The sequence below is a fragment of the Squalius cephalus genome (genome assembly GCF_949319135.1).
Source record: "Squalius cephalus genome assembly, chromosome: 13".
Lineage (NCBI taxonomy): Eukaryota > Metazoa > Chordata > Actinopteri > Cypriniformes > Leuciscidae > Squalius > Squalius cephalus.
In genome coordinates, this window is record NC_137134.1 from 24698892 (window position 1) to 24720869 (window position 21978).

At 36.3% G+C, this 21978-nt stretch overlaps 1 protein-coding gene across 4 annotated transcripts; it reads left to right on the forward strand.

The window, feature by feature from the left end:
• Nucleotides 1-15017: 15017 nt before the first annotated feature.
• Nucleotides 15018-20259, forward strand: LOC307169718 (SLAM family member 5-like). 4 transcript variants are annotated; one of them, XM_079890499.1, is made up of 6 exons: nucleotides 15018-15080; nucleotides 15997-16332; nucleotides 16490-16789; nucleotides 16922-17038; nucleotides 17194-17288; nucleotides 20173-20259. In XM_079890499.1, exons 2-6 carry the CDS (start codon nucleotides 16173-16175, stop codon nucleotides 20221-20223), a joined length of 723 nt encoding a protein of 240 aa, XP_079746625.1. In that variant the 5' UTR covers nucleotides 15018-15080; nucleotides 15997-16172; the 3' UTR covers nucleotides 20224-20259. The 4 variants fall into 4 exon arrangements, with proteins under 4 accessions (XP_079746625.1, XP_079746626.1, XP_079746623.1 ...); XM_079890497.1 differs by having other exon boundaries at nucleotides 15022-15552; XM_079890500.1 differs by lacking the exon at nucleotides 17194-17288.
• The last annotated feature ends 1719 nt before the right edge of the window (nucleotides 20260-21978 follow it).

Below are 21978 nucleotides of genomic sequence, written 5' to 3' on the forward strand. Positions count from 1 at the left end.
ATTGCACTCAGCTGTCCCTTATCACTGATCATTGCACTCAGCCTGTTCCCCATTAGCATTGTCATTTCCCTGTGTATAACCCTGTCTGTTTTAGTATGTGTCACGGAGTCCTTGTATTTATCACGCCACTTCTGTTTCTTCTGTGTTCCTGTTTATGTTCTTGTTTTGGATGGATTATGATATCGACTATTGCCTGGACTGGATTTTGAGTAACGGATTTCCCTAATTAAACATACTTTCTGCAATTGGATCTTCTCCTGTGTTTTCTGGTGTGGATCGTGACAGCAACCCGTCTGACAGTTGTAAGTCTTCTAATAGCTGTGCCAAGAGAAATATGAATCACCCACCGAATCTTGCAAAGACAGCGAGCGTGAACACGAGCAACTTTCGGTGAGTCTTCTGATGAATTATTTTGTCATTTTGCATAGTATTTGTTTATTTTAAAATTTAATGCCAGTACGCCATATTAAGTTAATGCATAATATTAAGAAGTTATGTAAAATGATATTCAAGAACTTGTGATATGAATTCATAAGTTACCCAATAGGTACATGTAAGGAGATAACATACTAGGCACAGGCTAATTATTGCTAACTAAATGCTAGTTAACATTAATAATTACTCTTAAACAGCTAAGTCGAATGTAAGTTAAATGAGTCATATTTATTTAACCACCCAGGGAGCGCATATTTTAAATATCATTTAAGCACGATTAAATTAGGCATTGGTAAAGATAATGTGCTTGCTGGGCACATAATTAACAAAGTTAATAGATGCACATGATGTTGTATAACGTTAATGGTCACCGAATCAAAATGGCGTACTGTTATCTACATCGCAAGAGAAATGGACGAATCAGTCATATAAAAAAGTTATATAGTAAATCGCTTTGGACAAAAACGTCTGCTTTGGCCTGTTAACATATAGATAATAGATGGACAATAACAAATGTCACCAATAACATCTATAACTAATGGTTGCCCTTTACATTTTTCTTTCCTCATAGGTTCAAAAACGTGTAGCTTGTAGCTATAGTATAATTTAGAAATATAGTATAAAATATGGAAAGCAACACATTGAGCGTAAGAGAGAATAAAATAATAAATGAACCGTTTCCGGTTACTTGACTGTAACCTTGTTCCCTGAGAAAGCGGAACGAGATGCCATGCTGATGATGTCCCAGGACTGCTCTTCAAACAAAATATCTGACGATGCACCTGTGGCTCATCTATTTATAGCCTCGTGTCGCGGGTGCGCGCCGATGACGTCACCGACCGAGGCTATATTACCTCTGGGGCAATTCTATTGACATGTCACTATATTCACAGCTGGTCACGTTTAAAGACGTTCCCAATGCACTAAGCATCGCAGCATCGATTGTAGCTTTCGAAAGGGAACTTGTGTAGGCTAATACCTATATTGTCATATTATTATTTCAATGAACAGATAAGAGCAATTAATTTGTGTTTTATTGTATATCTGCATAGACTTTTTTCTGTTTTGTTTGGATAGAAATAAATCAATGTAAAAAGTAAACCTCTCACACAGTCAAAGTAAAAAGTTATCCATTAGTTTCGTCACAGTACATCCTGTTCCCATGTTAGATGTTAAATAAGGTTAGATGTTAGAAACATGGTTAGTTTAATATACAGTTTAAAATTTATACGACATAGGATAGGACACTGTTCAGACATACTTAGACATACTTTGACAGAAATGTCATGTGGTTTTATTACTTACGGTTTAGAACTTAGTAATGATACATATTCAAAGTCAGTGGCCTACTGAATATTGATAAGGGAGGTGACACCTCAAGACACCTTTAGATTAGATTTATCTTTATTGTCAATGTGTAGAGTACAAGTACAGAGACAATTCAATGCAGTTAGTGTCTAACCAGAAGTGCAAAAAAAGTACAGTATAGACAGGTAGTGTAGTATAAACAGTAAATGACATAGTGCAGTGTGTAGACAGTATAGGCTACAGTTAACCTTGTGGAATGGTTTACAGTAAGGATATGTGCAGTGTATTAACAGTAGCATTATAAGAGCAGAACACATGGGTATGCAGTATGAAAAATATAGACAGATATGTACACTGTTAGACCTTACCAGGTTTTTTTTTACAGTAAAATACTTGCAACACCCATTCAAATCAGACTTAGTATATAAGCCAAGGAACCATACTGTAAGTATACCATATACTATCCCCTCGAGTCATTTTCGTATCCATTCAATATATTCATTTTAAATAGTCTCTTAAAATTGCTCATTGTTCTACATGTTTTCATCTCTTCACGTAAAACATTTGACAATATAATATTCCAATTTATAAAGAATTGTGAGCTAGGTGTTAAATCATATAGTTTTGGCTAATAAATCATGGTCAAAAACAAAAACACTTTTCACATTAGGTTATGTAGGTGTTGTGGATTTTTTCCCTAAACCTGACTATCTAGAATAAAACTGTTGCATCTACTCATCGACACAGAGCGTCTACAAATAGACACTTAATAAACTTTATACTCTAGCTCTAGAGTCTCTTACCCTAACTACTTATTTGCTTCCCTAAACTGACCTGCTGCGCAGCAGAAATGAACAGACAGACATCAGCAAATGTCCTCTAAATGATTTAATAACGGCCGGGAGAGTCTTCGAGCAGTTCTCAGAGAAACTCTCCCAAGAAGAATCAAGGCCGGAGGATCTCAGACAAATTCCATTGAGAAATCCCACCGTAAACTAGAATACAACAGTTTTTATAGTATAGAGGTATGGCATAAATGTATGCTGCATTACATAATTTCCCCACTATTTGATTGGTTCTTCATATGCAAACCCCTCTGTTACTATTTACAAAAACTGCTTCTACGGGGCCATAACGTAAGATACAAGGTAATGGAGCCTTTTATACATTTTCATGTTTCTTTAGAAATAAACAATGGACAAATGGAGTCTTTAAACGCCTCAGATGTAAAGTTATTCGCTGTCAAAGTGACGCCAAAATGAATGGAAGTCAATTGAATGCTAACAGCAGGTGGGGGTCCGCTAATCAATGGCGGCGCCCGGGGAAGCTTCAAGTGTTTTCCGGAACACTGCCCCCCTGACTGCTACACTCATAGATATCATATAATAAAGGCTAGATGTCCCGTCCGCGCTGCTGGCCAATGGAGGTCGACGTCCGCACACGGCGGCCATCTTGCCACAGGGTGCTCGCTCACTCGTAACATGGTGCATGTACTTTTAAATAACCATAACTTGCTCAATTTTCTACCGATTTTCAAACGGTTTGGTTTGTTGTAAACGTCAGAGATGTATTTATGACACTGCATACATATGAATAATTATGTTCAGCATGTTGAAGCATTCGGAATTATAGCCATGTTAATAACGTTTGTAAGAAACCAAACCGTTTGTAAATCCGTCAAGATTTCAGCGAGATAAGAGGATTTGTGTTCGTGCTGATCGCTCACCTTACATCAGATACCACAGAGCTCGCCAGAAAGCTTCCCTGTGGCAAGATGGCCGCCGGTTGATGCCTGAAGAGACTCTGCCTTAAGACATCTAGCCTTATATGGATATCTATAGCTACACTCACCTCATCAAAAGATTCGATGCTGACAGATGGCATTAGTAGTTGACGTCATCACTGCAAGGCGACAACGTTTGTTTCTCAAAAACCAAGGCTGTGTCCCAATTTCCAAGGCTGCGTACTTTGAAGTCTGCGAAGGTCGGGCCGAGAATGGTTTACTCTAGCCTACGAAGGTTCTTCTCGCCTAGCAACTGTGACAGCTGCAGTTGACGAGCGATAGTAACGTTTGTACTGGACTTATTTTTTTAAAGTTAGAAGGTCCGTTTCTGTATATGGGCCATTCTACAGAATTGGTGCAAACTGCACAACCAAAAAACACATTTAAAAAGCATTTAAGAATTCAAATATTAGATGTTTACAAAGATCCTTCTATCATCAATTGAATCCCACAAGTTTAATTAAGTAATTAAAGGGGGGGTGAAATGCTCATTTTTCACTCAATCTCCTGTTAATCTTGAGTACCTATAGAGTAGTATTGCATCCTTCATATCTCCAAAAAGTCTTTAGTTTTATTATATTTATAAAAGAAAGATAGGCTGTACCGAGTCTTTCCGGAAAAAAACGAGCGGCTGAAGGCGGGCCGTGTGGGCGGAGCTAAAGCTGTGTTAACGCGCCGAGCTAACAACACACAGAGACATTTGTTCAACAGTTTTACTCACCGCCCGGTTCCAACGCACGACCGCGAACCTTTATCATTGTGACTGCTCGATCCTTAAGCATTAGACGATCTGCAATTGTTTATAAAACAATCATCGTCGAAATGCAGGGAACAAACAGTCTTGCACAACCTCCGTTGATGCTCTGGAAAAACAAACTCCATCCACTGGTCCCTTAACGCTGGGTTCTTTGGGAATCTGTGCAGGGTTGGTGACATTGACTTCCCTAAAGCCGTGCAGAGCGCTTTGATGGGCGTACTGCTTTCGCTCTCTTCTCTCTCTGGTCTACGAGTGCGCGCGCGCCCGCGGAGAAGTGCCCTTAGGACCCGTATAAGGAAATTCCGCTACATCTGACGTCACACATGCCCATACTCGAAAAAAACTTTCCGAAACTTGTGACAAACCGGAAGGAGTATTTTTGGAACAGAATCCTTCAAACGTACAATTTAATTTTTGAAACTTTGTCCATGTTTAGCATGGGAATCCAACTCTTTAACAGTGTAAAAAACTCAGTATGCATGAAATAGCATTTCACCTCCCCTTTAAGGTTAAGTAATTTAATTAAGTACTTATTTTAATTAATTAAGTTTAATTATATATAAAATCATAATTTATTGGGTACTTTCAATTGGGAGGTGGCTGTCCCAAGCCCTAACCCCTAAAATTCAACTTTATATCAACAAAATTATATTGAAATGTTTTTTTTTTTTTCATTGTTGTTTTTAAAAATATCTTTTAGATTTCTTTTAAAAAGTGAAGTAAAAAAAAACAACAACAACATATTTTATATTTAACTTTTAAATCATGAAACATTTATGTAAAAAAAATGTGTCCCGCATTTTCATGTCACTACCGAAACAGTGTGTGTTTTAGTCCATTGGCTGAGACTGATTTGAACCACACCCCTACATTTTTGATCAGGAAATATTCATATGATCCTCTCTCTCATAGCCTCCATTTCATTCTAGATAGGTACCATCATTTTGAGGGAAATGTGTTCAAAAGTCTGAAAATCTGTGTGTAACTTTAAGGAATGTCACTACCAAACACCTTTTTCTGCAATTAAGCAAACTTTTTTGGGAGTTATTCCATAAAATTTAGTTTTTATGTGTATACAACTGCTCAGAACTAGTTAACCATGTGCTGATTAGCATCTTTGAACTAGGCTCAAAAGTATCTAAAATTGTCACTACCGAAACATGTGGTGATGTTTTGGTAGTGACATCATGTTTTTTATTAGTGTTATTCGATAAAACTTAGTTTTTGTGTGTGTACAACTGTTCAGAACTGTGCTGTGTTAACCACACTGTAAAAAAAAAATTACATCCCCAAGTCAAAATTTTCTAGTGACTGGTTACATCTAAATTTTTCAATTAGTCTAACGTATTATTTCTCATTGAGCCAATGTTAACAGACTATTGCAACAAGAATTGCACTTGGGCCAATTAAAAAATTTAGATGTGATCAGTCACTAGAAAATTTTGACTTGGAGAGGCTAGAAATTGTTTACAGTGCATGTGCTGGTTATCATCTTTGAGTTAGGCTCAAATTTCTTAAATTGTCGCTACCAAAATATGTCATGACCAAAACATTTTTTTTTCTGTGTTATATGAAACATGGTTTATCACAGACTACTAATCCCTCCCTTGTCTATCTTATGCTACCCTAATCAATGTCTAAAACTTGTATTTTGAGCACTTCTTGTGTTTATTTGCCTCTTTATGATGATTCGCTTGATGTATTTCAGATTTGTAAGTGGCTTTGAATTAGTGTCTACTAAATGTAAATGTAAAATAAAAAAATGCTGTGATCTTGTAGATATCTGTATAGTGACTATGAGTCGAGATTTATGTTAAAAGAGTATAAAATTGCTCTATAATAGTTTTATTTTTCACAATGTGAGACAAATAAAACACCAACAATACAAAAAAACATATAAAAATGACCACCATTTTTACAGAAGTTTTTTGGTTCCTGCAGAGTCGCTGCTGCGGAAAAATCAGTTTGTGATGACGTCATCACTGCGAGACGAAATCACTCATTAAAAATAAAACCCAAATAAGCTACAGTGTAAAATCGTGGTATATGCCTTTAATATATAACTGAAACTATAAAATGTTAACTTTTAACATGTTTCATTTGCGTTTTAAATTAAAATTTCACAATTCACAATTTAAACAATTTAAATTTGCTTGAAATGCCCAGCGAGCATTACAGCATCTCAGACAAATATATAATAAACTACTGTGAGTTTATACGAGACAGACATGGACACCAGAGGGAGATATAGACAACATTTAAAATAGAGCATGGTTGCAAAAAACAAACAAACAAAAAACAAGTAATAAAAACTCTGTGAGTGTTTTAGCGCAATTTTCTGACCTCATGGGATCACAACACTAAGAGATAGTAAATCTTTTCCTGGATTTTTTTTGTGCGTTCCCGAGATTAGACCTTCCTTAACATAATGCCGAAAACCCGAAGTCTCTAGGTGGTCTGGTTGAGGAGTAGATAGAAGTACAAGTTTGGTGCGCACAGACAGAACAGAAATCATGAGTTAACAATCGCAATTTTGTCCGGTGGAAAATTGCGCTAAAAACCTTCAGTGTTACAATAAAATGTGTAAGATGTCAAATGTTGTGATAAATATCCAGAGGACCAAATGTTTGCATGTTCTCAGCAGTGCCACAAGACAAAAACGTTATACCTATATGAAAATGTGTTATCACAAAATTTAAGTAATTTTTTGCTTTATTTTCATTAGTCAAGAGACAAAAAAGATAATGATGATTAACTTGATGTGTCTTATTTCTGGTCTTATTTCTATTATGTATTCAAGCAGACATGCACATTGTTTTGCTTTTTTTTTTTTATTAATGCACAAAACGAACATGAGATGCTTCATGCACTGTGACCCACGACCTGCTCTGTTCAAAATGTGCCGGAATGAGATGTGCTCTTTGGTCAGATATGAGTCGAGGTGTGTAAAATGTGCCGTAGAAATGCTGCATGCGGTTAAGGGTTGCAGCTGAACCCACAGTCAGCCTGCAACGGTATTAGAAACTAGCAGTTCTCAGTGGCAAGTTCCCAGGAGTGAGAACAAAGCGTCAACTGAGATGCGACTGAATACAAAACAGTTAGGCTATAGTTCCCACAATGTGCTGATTCTTGTCCACTATGCATGTATGGAGATTATTTTGCAAATCATGATTTGATGGACTCATAAATCCAAGACATCAAGTGTTAGTAGCACTTTGAACATTAACCTCAACAAAACTACTGTTATGATCAACATTACACGAAGAGGTCTGTCTCTTTGTTGAACAGGAAATAGTGGCCTACCAGAACTCAAAGTGTCAGAAAATCTCTAGATAGAGTGAACGAGTGGGTTTAGAAATGAAATGATATTAGCTATTCAATGTACAGCTTACATGTAACTTTTATGCACTGATTTAGGATTGTTTATCGGATGCCAGTGGGATTATGTGCTTAATATTGAATGCTGTGCTGATATAATCAATATATACGACTGCTGCCTTACCTTGTCACTAGAACACACACCAATGGACTCTGTGATTTATGTTCTGTAAATATGTATGTAAATTCTGAAAATATTTTTTCTTCTTGCTGAGAGAAAAAAATAACAGGAAGGAGATGTAGAGGTTAGATAAGAGCAGAAACCACAAAGTAATGCCTCTATACAGGCAACACAAGAGCTGATTTAAGTAAGTAGTAAGTGTAAGTGTAAAAGTAAGTAGTAAGTGTTCTATGGTAAACTGAGCTTCCAATCAGCTGTCTAAAGAATAAAATTCATGAAGAGATGGTTTTCAATTAAAATTTTAAAATAAATGTAGCCAAACATCAAAATATTATGGGCACGTATTTTAGTAGGCATATTTTTCAGTATCTTTTGTTGTAATGTAATTTTCTCTAAATTTGAATTGTAAATTCTCAGCCAGCATCTTTGTAATACATTGAGTTTATATTAAACAAACACTACCAGAGGCTAAAGACAGATTTAAAACCATATACCAATTATTTCTATAATGGGCCTTATATAAAGATTTCTATAATCTTACCACACACTGTTACTGTCCAGTAATCTATTTCTGTTTTTAAGATTTGGGGCTCTATCATACACCTGGTGCAATGCAGCGGCAGGCACAACGCAAGTGTTTTTTTTGTGCTAATTTCAGCCTGACGCAGTTATAATTTTTACGTCCTGCACCACGCTGTTTAAATAGCAAATGCATTTGCGCCATGTAAATAGCAAATCCGTCATGGAGCGAGCGCAACTGCCTTTTAAAGGGAATGGGAAATGGGAAATTCTAATGCATTTATCACAAACCTCTAAAGCAGAAGTAATGGATTTGTAGGTCATGCTGTCATTTACTGGTCACATGCTTTTCGAGAGTGTTTACAGGATGTGGCTTGTTACAGTTAGTCGTTTACAAGTCAGATCTACCAATATAAAACACAGAAATCAAGAGTTTATCATTTTAAATCTGAACTTTAGGAATAAGTCATATGGCCTTGGCTCAAAAGTAAAAAGCTTTTTATCTTTTTTTTTTTGTGTGCTATTTTATAAGAAGCTATAAAGTAGCCTACTTAATGTGCCATTAGTTAGTAACACCATTAATGCATCAATAATTTAGATGAAGAAAATCAATGAGTCACAGAAGCAACCGAATCACCCAAAAGTAATGACTGAGGTAGATTCTTTCTTCTGTTTTATGTATTCAGGTTTCTGACGTCAAAAATGTTGCCATTTTTTGCAGGCGATTCAATAAATTTACTTTTTAGGCTTAAGAGAAAGTCTTGAGTGATAAGCAGTGTGCTGTATTTCAAGGGGAAAATAGATTTTTCAAGATTTGATCACTTTAATATTTACAACTGTTATAAAGACAGGTGTCAGGTTTTGTCACAGAAGTCTTATGAGAAAGACGACCCAGATGCAGAATGACCAAGGGATTGAACTTTGACAAGACAAGGCACAATAGGGATGGTTAAGAGTGAGGATGATCCAAACAGTAGGACGGGGAAGTCAACAGGAGAAAGGGAAGAAAGATCTGACCCAGGCAAGGCTATCCTGGAGAATCGAGGAGATGGAGAAGCACCAGATAATGACTGGAGATCAGGCTTGAGGAACCAGAGGCTGGAAACTTTGAGCTGAACAACCGAAGCTGTATCAGTCTCTCTGCATGGTCTTGAAAGCAGCAGCCAGGATGGAGGACAGGAACAAACACAACAAGAGAGAACAGAAAAAGCAAAACAGAAATAAAAACTGACTCAGGACAGCAACTACAGAAAATAAATAAACTAATTTAACTAAAAATAGAAAATAATAAAAAAATTATAAACATAAAGAAATACTACGAATAAATAACTGAAGCTACTGTTAGGGGTTAACAGTTTAGGACCCAAGGACCAGATGTTTGAAAGAAGACCCGGAGTCAGAATTCTAAAAAAAATTAAGAAAAGTTTTACTGAAGACAGTTTGCAGTTTCATCATCAGAAGTCAGCTTCAAGACTCACACAGGAGTTTGTAGGCTGTCCCGCTTACAGTTACAAAGATCACAGCAGTTATACCATTTCCAAGGTCTAAGCTACGTCATTGCTTACAGGTTGAATGATTCTCATTGGCTAAAAAATAGATAAACATAGTAATTTTTCACACATATATAGATAGACTGAAGCATATCTCCATAGATTATGCAGCTGACACTCAGACCCTGAAGTCAGGCACGTCGTGACCTTCCATGTCGCAGATTTGGGTTGCTGGGTGCCAGCATGTCCCGAACAACAACTCAGTCTGTCTCCAACAATGCCAGTGGTTCCTTAACCTGTAAGCAAGAAGACTAACACACACACCGACACACAGCTTTTCCAAGGTTGGATTTGGCCAGGCTCGAACTATAAACAGGAGTCTGATCTCAAAACATCAAGATAATGCGTTCTTTCTCAAGCAGAGCTACACTTTAGTAAGGCTTTAACAAAGAAATGGTCCCTTAAACTATTGGCTTCAATGACCCCTATGTGTTTTAACATGTTGAAGACCTTTCTCAAACACAAAACATTTCTCTATTTAATTTCTGGAAGCCGGGATATATGAGCAAGCACTGTTATTGCATTCAAATATCAAATACTGACATTAAAGAATACACGAAAATAAGATTTCAGTAATCACACTGGTAACTTCTATAACAAAGTAAAATCTCCAGAGAAGTCATTCAACTCATTTGATATTTAGAAGGAAAAATATTGATTAATACCTTGATTATAATCACTCATTACATATACATTGAAGCAGCAGTGGATTCCAATCCAATCCACCCCTTTCACTACAAACAGAGAAAGGCAAAATCAAAATAGAAACCAAAAAATAAGGCTTGATAAAACCCTAGAGCAAAAGACAGGAACTAGACTAAAGCGAATTCAAACGAATAAAATGCAAAAACTAGAACTGGCATGAAACAAAGTCTAAAAGATCTAATAGACAAACAAGAATCTCATCCACTACATACACATACAATGAACTAGCAGAGACTGGTTCTTAGGAAGGAGCACAATATAAAGGGATCAGAGCACATTGGTGAAATAAAGACCAGGGGCTCGTTCTTCGTACGTTGCTTAAAACATCCGAGATCAAATGACACATCCAAGATGATATCATCGTGCTAATCATGATCCGGCTAATTGGGTTCTTCGAACTCACCTGTTGTTTATGATTAGTATCGCTGGATTGAGTTATCTGAGATAACTGCGCGTTCATGCGCTGGCTTAAAAGGGGATATGTATCGATCGTAGAAACATTGATCAGCAACGCTGCTATTGGCTGTTCAGCGTGGCCAAAGAGCGCGCACAGTTTTTCTCCTCAACAGAGCAAGATAGTCGAAGTTTATTCGGAATTTTAATGTTTAATCAAAACGCCAGGGAACACCTCAAAGTCTGCAAAAGCCAGGAGAGAGGGCTGGCAAAAAGTAGCAGACAATTTAAATCTGTTAGAAGTGGCCATGTTAGATGTTTTTATCACTTATTAGCCTTTTTTGTATTTTAATAATTGCATAATTAGGCTACTTTGTTCATTTTAATGTCAGAGTCACCACACTAGAACATGGGAACAAATAAAAGTGAAGTACAAAAATATTCTACACAGCCTAATGGTAATTTTTAGTTATATTATAGTCTCTTCTCTTCTATAAAAGGCACTGTTAAATAAATGGTTGTCTGTTTATAAAAGCAACCAAGAAAAAGGCTGAAAAAAGAAAAGATCTTAGTAGCCTACACTGTAAAATAATTGTACAAATATTGCTGCATTAAATGAAGGTCGCATTAAAAGTAATGATGAATTGCTTTGACTTGTGAAAGTGAAAACTGATAAACTTATATTAATGTAAAAATATTTTGCCATGAGTTATTGATCACATTTTCCCGAGTGTAGTTCATTGTAATGACATTGTGTTTTCCTCTTTTGTGCACTTTTACATAATACACCAACACTTGTATCTGTTCCCAAGAAAGTGGTGGCTGAAATATGTGCAGTAAGTGGACATTCTCTAACTTTCCAAAGGAAAGAAAGTATAAGACTTTGTAATGTCCATTTGTTTCCATTGCACTGGACAGTGAATAAACCCTCTCAGATAACTGTCATATGGAGGAACTAGCCTACCTGCAAGTGCATAAATAACTTTACTTCATTTATACTTGTATGCTTTATGGCTGCAATATAAGTAGCAGGATTCCACATCTACAGAAAGGCCTACAGAAGAGTCTGCACAGACAGAGGAGACATAGGCCTACAGGTGGGCAGTGTATAGCCAACTTTTCCTTTTTATTTGTTGCATGAGGCATGTGTCTAATATCTTGTTGCAGGCACTTGACCACTGGCTTTTCTTTACAAAGAACAATTGAAATAAAACTCAAGGAACTAAGCATATTTGTCTTTTATTAAACATTTAATGAAAAGTGTTGTGTAATATGGCACATGCAACAATGCCACAGGTCCTGTCAGGTGTGCAACCCTCAGACTTTTCAGACACTGAAATCTTCCCTTTAGTTAGCCAAAGTTCATTTCATTGTGTGCCCTTGTCCTGGCTAGAGCTGCATTGTAACTGGTTTGGGTCAGGGAATGGGGTCATAAAACACCTGTCTGCAGGAACATGTCATAATCACCTATGAAAAATGCAGTTCTGTTAGGATCAATAAGTGTATGTAATACAGTGAGCTTGATATTTAATTGTGGAACTTTCCTTACCACTTTCAAATAATGTGCAGGAATGTGAATCTCTGAAAATTCTTAAGTCATGCACAGATCCTGACCTTTTTGCTTTCACATTTGTGATTATGGAAGATTTGTCAACTGCCTTTTTTTTTATTTGATATAATATTATTAATCTGGAATATTAAGAATCCCAATTGTAACTGGGCTGCACATTTACATTGTGAACCCCCTTTCTGTTCACATAATCCCCCTTTCTGTTCACATAATCCCCTTCATTGAGGCCTTGATGGCAGCCTATAGTCTATGGTACCAATCACGTTAGTGAAGCCTGAGTGACATACTGTAATCGGCATGGTCATGATTGTATGATCTTCATAAAAAATGATGATAGCCTAAAAAAAAATTTGCTTTAAAAAAAACTGCTTTACAACATTGGGTCTAAAGTGGCTTGGAAATGCCAAAAAAGACAGACAGCCCTTTCCATCAACTTCTCCGCATCTCCAATAGTGTAAAGGAAACTCGCAAATAATCTTAGGGCAATGCAAACAGTTTGTGCTGTATTTAAAGCCAGACTCCGACAAGTCGAAAATAAATGTGCGTTTCCAACAATTTAATAATGTAAACGACAATCTCACGAGTCACGAGAAAGAAAAAAAAACATCTCAGAAAGTGCACTATCGCGCTGCGCTGGACTTCCCGCATCAGCTCCGCTTATGAAGCCGGGATCTAATCCTGTTTACATGAAATAAGCCTGCTCCCGAGCAGGTTTGAGCTTGCGCATGTGTTGCTATGACAGCAAGTCCAGGATGAGCTTCGAAGAACCAAACGATCCAAGATCATGCCAAATCGTCAACAATCAAATCCAGCTAACTGAGTTAGCGACGTACGAAGAACGAGCCCCAGAGGGGCATGATAAAGGGAAACAAGGAGGAGGTAAAAGAGGAGCCAACATAAACAAAGACAAAGTCATGTGCTCAGAAGAAATATTGAGACTGATAAGACTGTCAGGGCAGAACCTTGAAAACAGGCTTTTGTGTTGCAGAAAATAAGCAAACAAAATGGAATAAATGAATAAAAATTAATTTAAAGTATTATTTTAAATATCTAGAGGATTGAATGGTTGCATGTTCTCAGTGTTAGTCTTTTATAGAAAATATCTCAACAAAACGCTTATTATTTTGGTACTTATTTCTATTTTGCAGTCTTGCACAAGCATTTTTTTAACGCACAGATTGAATGCGAGAAGCTTCATGCACAGTGACACATTACCTGCTCCGCTCAGAATGAGGCGTGCTGTGGTGTTTGGTCAGATGTGGTACGGGTGTCTATTATCTGAGATATGAGCAGAAGGTGCTGGAAACACTGCATGTGGGTGAAGGGCTGCAGACAAACTCATGCCCTGCAACTTAAAGAAATAAATGTGTTGCATTACTTCAAGACAACATAACTCATCACATTAACACAGAACAAGCCGTTCAGATCAACTTTTACCAAAAAACATGTATAGATACTGTAAAAATGACTGGCTATAGACTTGAACAGAACAAACATACTCGCGTTACGAAAAATGCAAAGAACTGAGCTGAGAATTGAAAGAAGCGGAAGAAGCTAGAAGTGAGAAAATATAACTGGAGGAAACTCTTACATAAACTTGAAGTCATGAAAGGCTGCATTGAGGATGAAGGCTCACCTTGACCTTATGTTACCTTCAGTGAGAATATTTGTATTACATTTCCTACAATACAACATGCATGTGTGCAGATGCTTTTGTAAATAAGAATTGGCAGACTAGGAACATTATGGATGGTATTCAAAAGAACATCCTTTTAATGTGTCATTTGAATTTCGGAATAGCGCTCTCCATTATTCCCACATGCACAAACTTGCACCACACACACTTCTTTTCAACTTAACTTTCTTAAAGTGTCAGAAAATCTCGTGATAATGTGAACTAGTGGCTATAGAAGTGAAATGACATCAACTATTCAATATATAAGTTTATGTAACTTTTGTTCACTGATTTGACATCTTAGATATATTGTATTTTAATGGCTTCTTGTGCTGCAGGATATGCTAAGCTGTTAAACACCATATTTCTTTGTCATAATGCCAACATTTCCTTGTCATTTCAGATTAAAAGCAGCAGCTTTGTCATTTGTTTGATATGCAAATAATAAAAACAGTTGTATTAAGTAGCTATATTAGAGACTGATGTGAGCAGGAAACATGTTTACATTCAGATGTTAGTTATAGAGCTGTACTCTGAAAGGATTTTTTTTTTTCTGAGAGGAAAATGACAGGAAGAAGTTGAAGAGCTTTAGAGAAAAGCAACAAACCACAAGTAGAGCAAAGTGAACATAATCATGCAGATCGGCACTATAACACCCTCATAACAGTCCCAACTCACAGTCTTCATCTTGTTTGTGCAGATGAAAGAGATGATTTTACTCTAATGCTATAGTTACTGTAAAACCGCCTCAAGATTCAAGAACTGAACTGAATGGCAACAATGGGAGTATGGGACGACCCTGAGGGGCGGGGCGATGTTTTCTAGACGAAGAATTAGCTTAGCTGAAATCTGGAAGGCTGAAACTGAGATCATGTAGCGTTTTGGGGTCTGTATTTCTTCTCTTTTTGTTTTGTTTTTGTTGCACACACACACACACACACACACACACACACACACACACACACACACACACATTTTTTTTAAACGGGTGCATGAATCCTGTAGGCTATTCTTTAATATACCAGCCGGAGCCCACCCTCATTGTAAAGGTCTTTTGTGTATCCCGCCTTTAGAAGCGAAAGCAAATTCACATATTCTAGTAGCACTAGTACTACTAAATGATCTTCGAAATGATCTTTTAGACGTAGGATTAGGCTACTTGAAGATATAGCCTACTTCGATATTCATAGATTTGAGAAAAGCGGATCGAAATGGCCTTAACGCATTATTGGATTTCATCAATCAAACGAACGAACGAACGAACGCGCTCTTGGTATTTCTCGAATAGCCTATGTAGGGAATTGTGAATATGATTCATGTATCATTTTTCTTCTGTCTGTGGATTTGGTTCTCACGTGGTAAGTGTTTTTCATTTTTATTAAATGTGGTTTCACTCCCAAAAATAGCTATTTTATATCTTTTCAAACAATGAATGGATTGGCATTTTCAATATTAGTAAGGGTGGAGGAGGAATTGCGAAATAAGTGGTAAACTGTGAGCTTCCAACCAACAAAAAATCTTCAGGGAAAAAAAGGCATGTTCGTGACCTACATGTTTGAATATGTCCAGCCTTTGAGCTCAACAACATCTGGAAAACATCCTCTGTGAAAGAGAAAACAACTGACTGCAGTTCAGTTCCAGAAGAAATTGTGTTAAAATTATGAACAAACATGTTTTTTATAATGGGATAATATAATGGGTGTGTGTTTGAGTTAGTGAACTGTGGAAACTGTATGTTTTTGTAATGTAGTTGTCTCTAAAAATATAAACACATTTTTATTGAAGTTTAAAAAATGTTTCAGTTTGTGTTTCAGGAGTGTTTGGTGATTCAGATGCAGTGAAGTCAGTGTCAGTGACTGAGGGAGATTCTGTCACTCTAAACACTGATGTTCAAGTACAGAGAGATTTGATACTGTGGGCTTATAGACATGAGAGTTCAGAGATACGTATAGCTGAAATCTATAAGCAGATCATTGATATGTTTAACAGTAATGTGACATTTGGAGACAGACTCCAGATGGACAGTCAAACTGGATCTCTGACCATCAGAAACATCAGAACCACAGACTCTGGACTTTATAAACTGAGCATCTTCAGCAGAAATATCTCATACAAAAGTTTCAGTGTTAATGTCTATGGTGAGTAAAATTAAGTATTGATCAAGAAATCAAGATAGTGGGCTGGTGTAGGGGGATTGAGGGTTGGAGATATACAGATGTTTATGTTTTGTGATTGTTGGGATGATTATTAAATTAACCTGCTGCTCCTGACCTGAAACATTTCCATGTTTTCCAGCTCCTCTACAGACTCCTGTCATCACCAGTAACTCTTCAAACTGTTCATCATCTGAACGTTCATCAGTTTCCAGATGTTCACTGGTGTGTTCAGTGTTGAATGTGAGTGATGTGACTCTCTCCTGGTACAAAGGAATCAGTGTATTGTCCAGCATCAGTGTGTCTGATCTCAGCATCAGTCTCTCTCTACCTCTGGAGGTGGAATATCAGGATAAAAACACTTACAGCTGTGTGATCAACAATCCCATCAGCAACAAGACCACACATCTGGATATCAGTCGACTCTGTCACACATGTGAAGGTACGTCAGTGCTGATATTATTGATGATTTAATTAATGATTTTAGATTTTGTTTAAAACAGATTTTCAATTGAGATGCAAACAGTGCAGGACTCATTCATAATTATTACTATTTTCTGTTTGTTTATTACAGAACTAATGCAGCCGTCACATTGGGTGGGAATATCGTTTAGTTTAGTGATACTGGCTGTATTAGTTCTGGCGGCAATAATCTTTCTCAGAAGGAAGAGTGAACAAGCAACACAAGAGGGCAAGTAATACTTTTTTCATCAAAGATATGAACATGCAGGGTATTAAATTAAGATGTTCCACAATATCTGTTTTTTAAAACACTATTTCAGACTTATTTTGTAGTTTGAAAATGTGATTATCACTAAAACTTATCACTTAAAAAAATTAAAACAGTCCAGTCTTGTGAGGAAGAGGTACTTTATGCCGAAACATGTGCATCTCGACGATGTGACCTCGACGTCCGGGTTAGCGGTGGCATAAGCCGTCAGGCAAGTGTTATTTAAATAAACTCCTGATGTACTTACAAACTTTCCAATGCCTCGTTTTATGAGTAGTCAAGTCAAGTCAAGTCATCTTCATTTATGGGTGTTTCTGCAACTACGGGCACTTTTGACTATCCCAATTTAATTTTTTTTTACCTCTATGTATTTCAAATTTAACCATCACAATCTGTAATACATATAAAAATGTACACAAAATAGAATGTAGTCGTTAAGATTTTAATCTGGAACATGTTTATTTTTTACGTTTTTCGGGTCATCTTCTTAAAAAGTGTCCTTACCGCAACGTTACAAAAACGTTCATTTTATACATTTTTCTTTAGTAATTTCTGTAATTTTTTTTATATATTAAAATAGCTTTTTCAAATTTGATGCAGTTTTGTATTTACTGATATAAAAAAATAATATAAAAATAGGGAATTTCATGTTTTTTTCTATGCCATGTAAAATATTTACAGTAACCTTAGATGTCAATTGTTTCCATACACACAAAAGATAACATAATTAACTTTTTATGACAGATGTTGCAATTTCAATATGTTAATCATCTCAACTTAAGTGTAAAAATATTTTTTTTGCAAATGAAAATGTGAAAAAAAAAAAGAAAATAGAGCAGTGCTGCGGTAATGACATCTTGTGTCGGTAAGGACAAAACAATTTTTTATGTAAAAAATGGCATGTTTATATATATACGAATATATATATACTAATATATACTTCAGTACTAATAATATACTGAATATTTGTAATTTAATATACAGTAAATCTTGAATTTGTCACTACCGCAACACAAGGTCTTTACCGCAACACCTAAATTTGCTGCGGTAAAGACATGTTGCGGAAATGACATTTTTGCTAATATTTTAGCTAATTGGCAGCTAGCAAGGCCTACCACATTAGTTTTGACTCTTATCATCTTAATATACATGAATTCAACAGTAATATACATTTATTTTTAAAATGTAGTTCAAAAATACACAATTATTAAGCTGAATGGTAAGGACGCACAATAAATACTAGAGCAGAAAAGATTCATTTTACCTTATTTTTTTGGTATCTTGTGAGTGAGGTAATGTGGTGGCCCAGTCTGTCAGCAATGTGCTCAAGTGATAATTTATGTTTCCATAGAAACTAGACTTGTTTGTGTTCGATAAAATTTCATAATAAAAGCTTTTTTTCATTGTTGCGGTAAGGACTCAAAAGTGTGGGACAGGCACATTTAGTTAAAAAAATCATAAAAATGATCAGTAAATAATACAAAGAATTTTAAGATGCTGTAAATGAATCTGTATATTAAACAATTCCATTTGAAATAATGTCATATGATAAAATAATGAGGTAATTTTAAGTATCTCAACATTGAAACCACGGGTGTGGGACATGAGTAAAAATGGTGTTTGGACCTATAAATGCTTCATAATTTTACATTAAATCATATTATTTATTCATTATTTTTTATGTCAAGGTGTGTATTGACACTACGTTTATATTTATGAAACATCAAATGACAAATTTTAACATAAATCTAAAATTTCACTCCTGGGACTTAAAAGTGCCCGTAGTTGCAGAAACACCCTTATATAGCGCTTTTAACAATGTAGATTGTTTCAAAGCAGCTTTAAGGGCCCTACACACCGAGACGAATATCGGCGCGTTATTCGCCAGCGTTTTTCAACGCGTTTTTTGTGTTCACACCCAAGCGATTTTCGCTGACGATGAGCCGAGTGAACATGCAAATACATTCCCTGACATTAGATGGCGCTTAATGTAAAACAGAAACCACTCCATAACAGTTCTCTTATATCAAGATTTTTGTAGTCGCTGTCGCGTTTGTCATATAGTTCTTTATGTTCCGACACCAACGAGACCAGCAGCTCTACATTCATCTTGCCTTGCATCTTCCTCGTCTTATTTCTTCCCGGCAGTGTAGACGCTACTTGCGTATATCTTCTTCGCCGTTACGTATGTGTTCGGCAAGACCGTTTTGTGTTTGAGCGCCCTCAAGTTGTGTTTTACTGTAACTTCAGAAGCTCCAGACACGTGAACAAAAGCGCCAATCTCATTGGTCGGATAGTTTTTGACGCGGCGCGTCAAACCAAAAAAACGAACCCGAGGCGTTTTTTAAAAAATGACGCTTTTACGCGTGCCGTTTTTCGCGCCGGTGTGCACACTCACATTGGCGCCCTTTGTTTAGTCACGAGGCGTTAAACGTCGGCGAATATCGCACGTGAAATTCGTCCCGGTGTGAACAGGCCTTTACAGAGATAAACGTATAATTTATGGTAACAGAGATTGTTTTGGCTTTATAGCGGTTCTTTAGTAAAGTTATTTTCCAGCTAAGGTTAGTTATGATTGATTCACTTCCGTCGCAACAATCATTTGTTATTAAATTAGGGTCGGCTAAGACGACACCATTCTCTCTACATAGACTTTAAACGCGAACCTGTGAGAAACGCTGATGGCGTTCACATGCACATTAAGAATTGGTTCTATAGTTATGTGCGTTTGAATATATGTACATGTACAGAGTACAGAACCTATTTGTACTACTGTAGAAGTTTGTTACCATTCTGGGCATTATTAGTGGGGTAATTTACGAGATACATCCTTGGATCCATTAGCGCCTGCACTAAGCCATCCGGCTGATATCTTGAAATAAACTCTAACTTTAGTAATGTTCAACCAAGGAAAAAAGGCTTCTGGGGGGGTGTTTAGCTCTTGGTCATGGTGCAAAGGACCCTAGGTTGATTTTACTCCGAACCATCCCTTTAATAAATTATAAAAAAAAGTGTGTGTGTGATATACAGTATATACACACACAAACACATTTTTTTGTTTTACACATTTTAATTTCTGTTTTGTTTTCTTTCAGAAAGCTAATGGAGAAGACCACATCATATACTCGAGTGTTAATGTAACATGACATAGTCAGTGTATATCCATGTTAAAAATACTGTATTTATTTGACATTTTTCTCTGTATTTTCTGTGACTAATATAACACTGCCATGTCATTTTCAAGTAATTAATACTGTCGCTGTGGGCTTAACACTAGAACGGCCATGGCGGTCATTTTGACCATTTTGAATTTTATATCTGCAATAACTTTGTTGAAAAAATAAATACAATCCTGCTGGTACCTGACTTTTCCTAAAAGTGTCTGTATTTTCATTTAAAATGTTTTTCATATAAATTACACATAAGGCAAAAATACAAATGAACATATTTACCTATTTCGGCCATAGACGGTCATATTGACCGCACGGAATTTCGCGGTATTATTATAGGCTATACCAATATACACAACAATAAAATGTGGTTAAAAATACACTAAACATATTCAACAACAAATCATTTAAATGTAATGATATTCAGAACAGAACAAGAATGAAAAAATAACTATAAACAAGCCAAAATGAAATGCGTTATAAGCGAAAGTGAAAGTAAGCGGCGTTAGGCTCACGTAACTTTCTAATTAGAATCAAAATGTTTCAACATTTGCGATGTATTTGGATGGTAAACTATTTCTTTATTATAGGCTTTGTACTTCACTCACGTTCCAATATCGAAGGAAAAAATCATCCTCTTCACATGCGCAAAATGGTACGAATTGTAGGCTATAGGCTACAAACAGAGCAGTGGAATTTTTATATGTTAGGTTGACTATTTTATTATTATATTTTATTATGGCTATAATGAACAGGCTGCAATGTCAAGATTGCAATACTGGAATATGGTTGGTGTGTGTGTGTGTGTGTGTGTGTGTGTGTGTGTGTGTCTGTCGGCGGGCGCTGACGCGATCGAACTGTGTAAACAAATATGGGCTACTCCGTCATTTTGTTCAGGACATCTACGGATATTATTTATTTATAAATGTATAATTAAACTTGTTTAAATGTACAGTTTGGTGTTGTTTTGTTTTTTAAAGACATATTAATACAATAAATGCATTAATCTCTCTATTGGGTATTTATCATTAAAGATATAGAGTTTGGAATATAGCAGTCAAAATGACCGCTTGCGGCAGTTCTAGTAGTCATGGAATTCTGGCACTTCTAGTGTTAAGTGCATCTTTAGAGACCATAAGGATAGATTTGCAGAGAGTTATGAACAGTTGTTCAGATTTATTATATAAAATCCTGAGCTTCAGTGTCATCAGTATTTTATCAGTATTCCAGTATCAGGATTTTCTCTAGCTTGCACTATCATTACATGTTATAGAATTTCAGTGAATGTATTAATATTCTTTATTCATTAATACATGTACATTGGTCAATTGCCATTTAAATATTTGTGAATAATCACAGCTCAGTGTTTGTCACCCATTTAAATCCTACAATGATCGTCCATCACGCTCTAACTTGTTCTGCGGCTAGATGTGTAACTGTTAGACATAACATGTTCATACAAGCTCAACTCTATTATCTTAATCTTATTTGAGATTTGGACAGTGAGCTGAATACATGCTGGATATTATAAATACACATACACAATCATATTACTCTAATTTAAAGGGATAGTTCAGGATTTTAGACATGAATCTCTATAGCTTCCCCATAAGCAGTGTGGTGCATTGACCATGACTTACCCCCGACAGCGTCCTGTGAGCCGAGCTCCGGTCCAGTTTTGGTCAAGATGAAATTAGTCCGGCAAGTTTGCTGGGGTCACGGCAATAAAGC

Coding starts and splice junctions, on each gene's coding strand:
- LOC307169718 (XM_079890497.1), top strand. CDS start 15,504: ATGATTCATGTATCATTTTTCTTCTGTCTGTGGATTTGGTTCTCACGT. Junction 16,333..16,489: donor TTTCAGTGTTAATGTCTATG/GTGAGTAAAATT, acceptor CATGTTTTCCAG/CTCCTCTACAGACTCCTGTC. Junction 16,790..16,921: donor ACTCTGTCACACATGTGAAG/GTACGTCAGTGC, acceptor TGTTTATTACAG/AACTAATGCAGCCGTCACAT.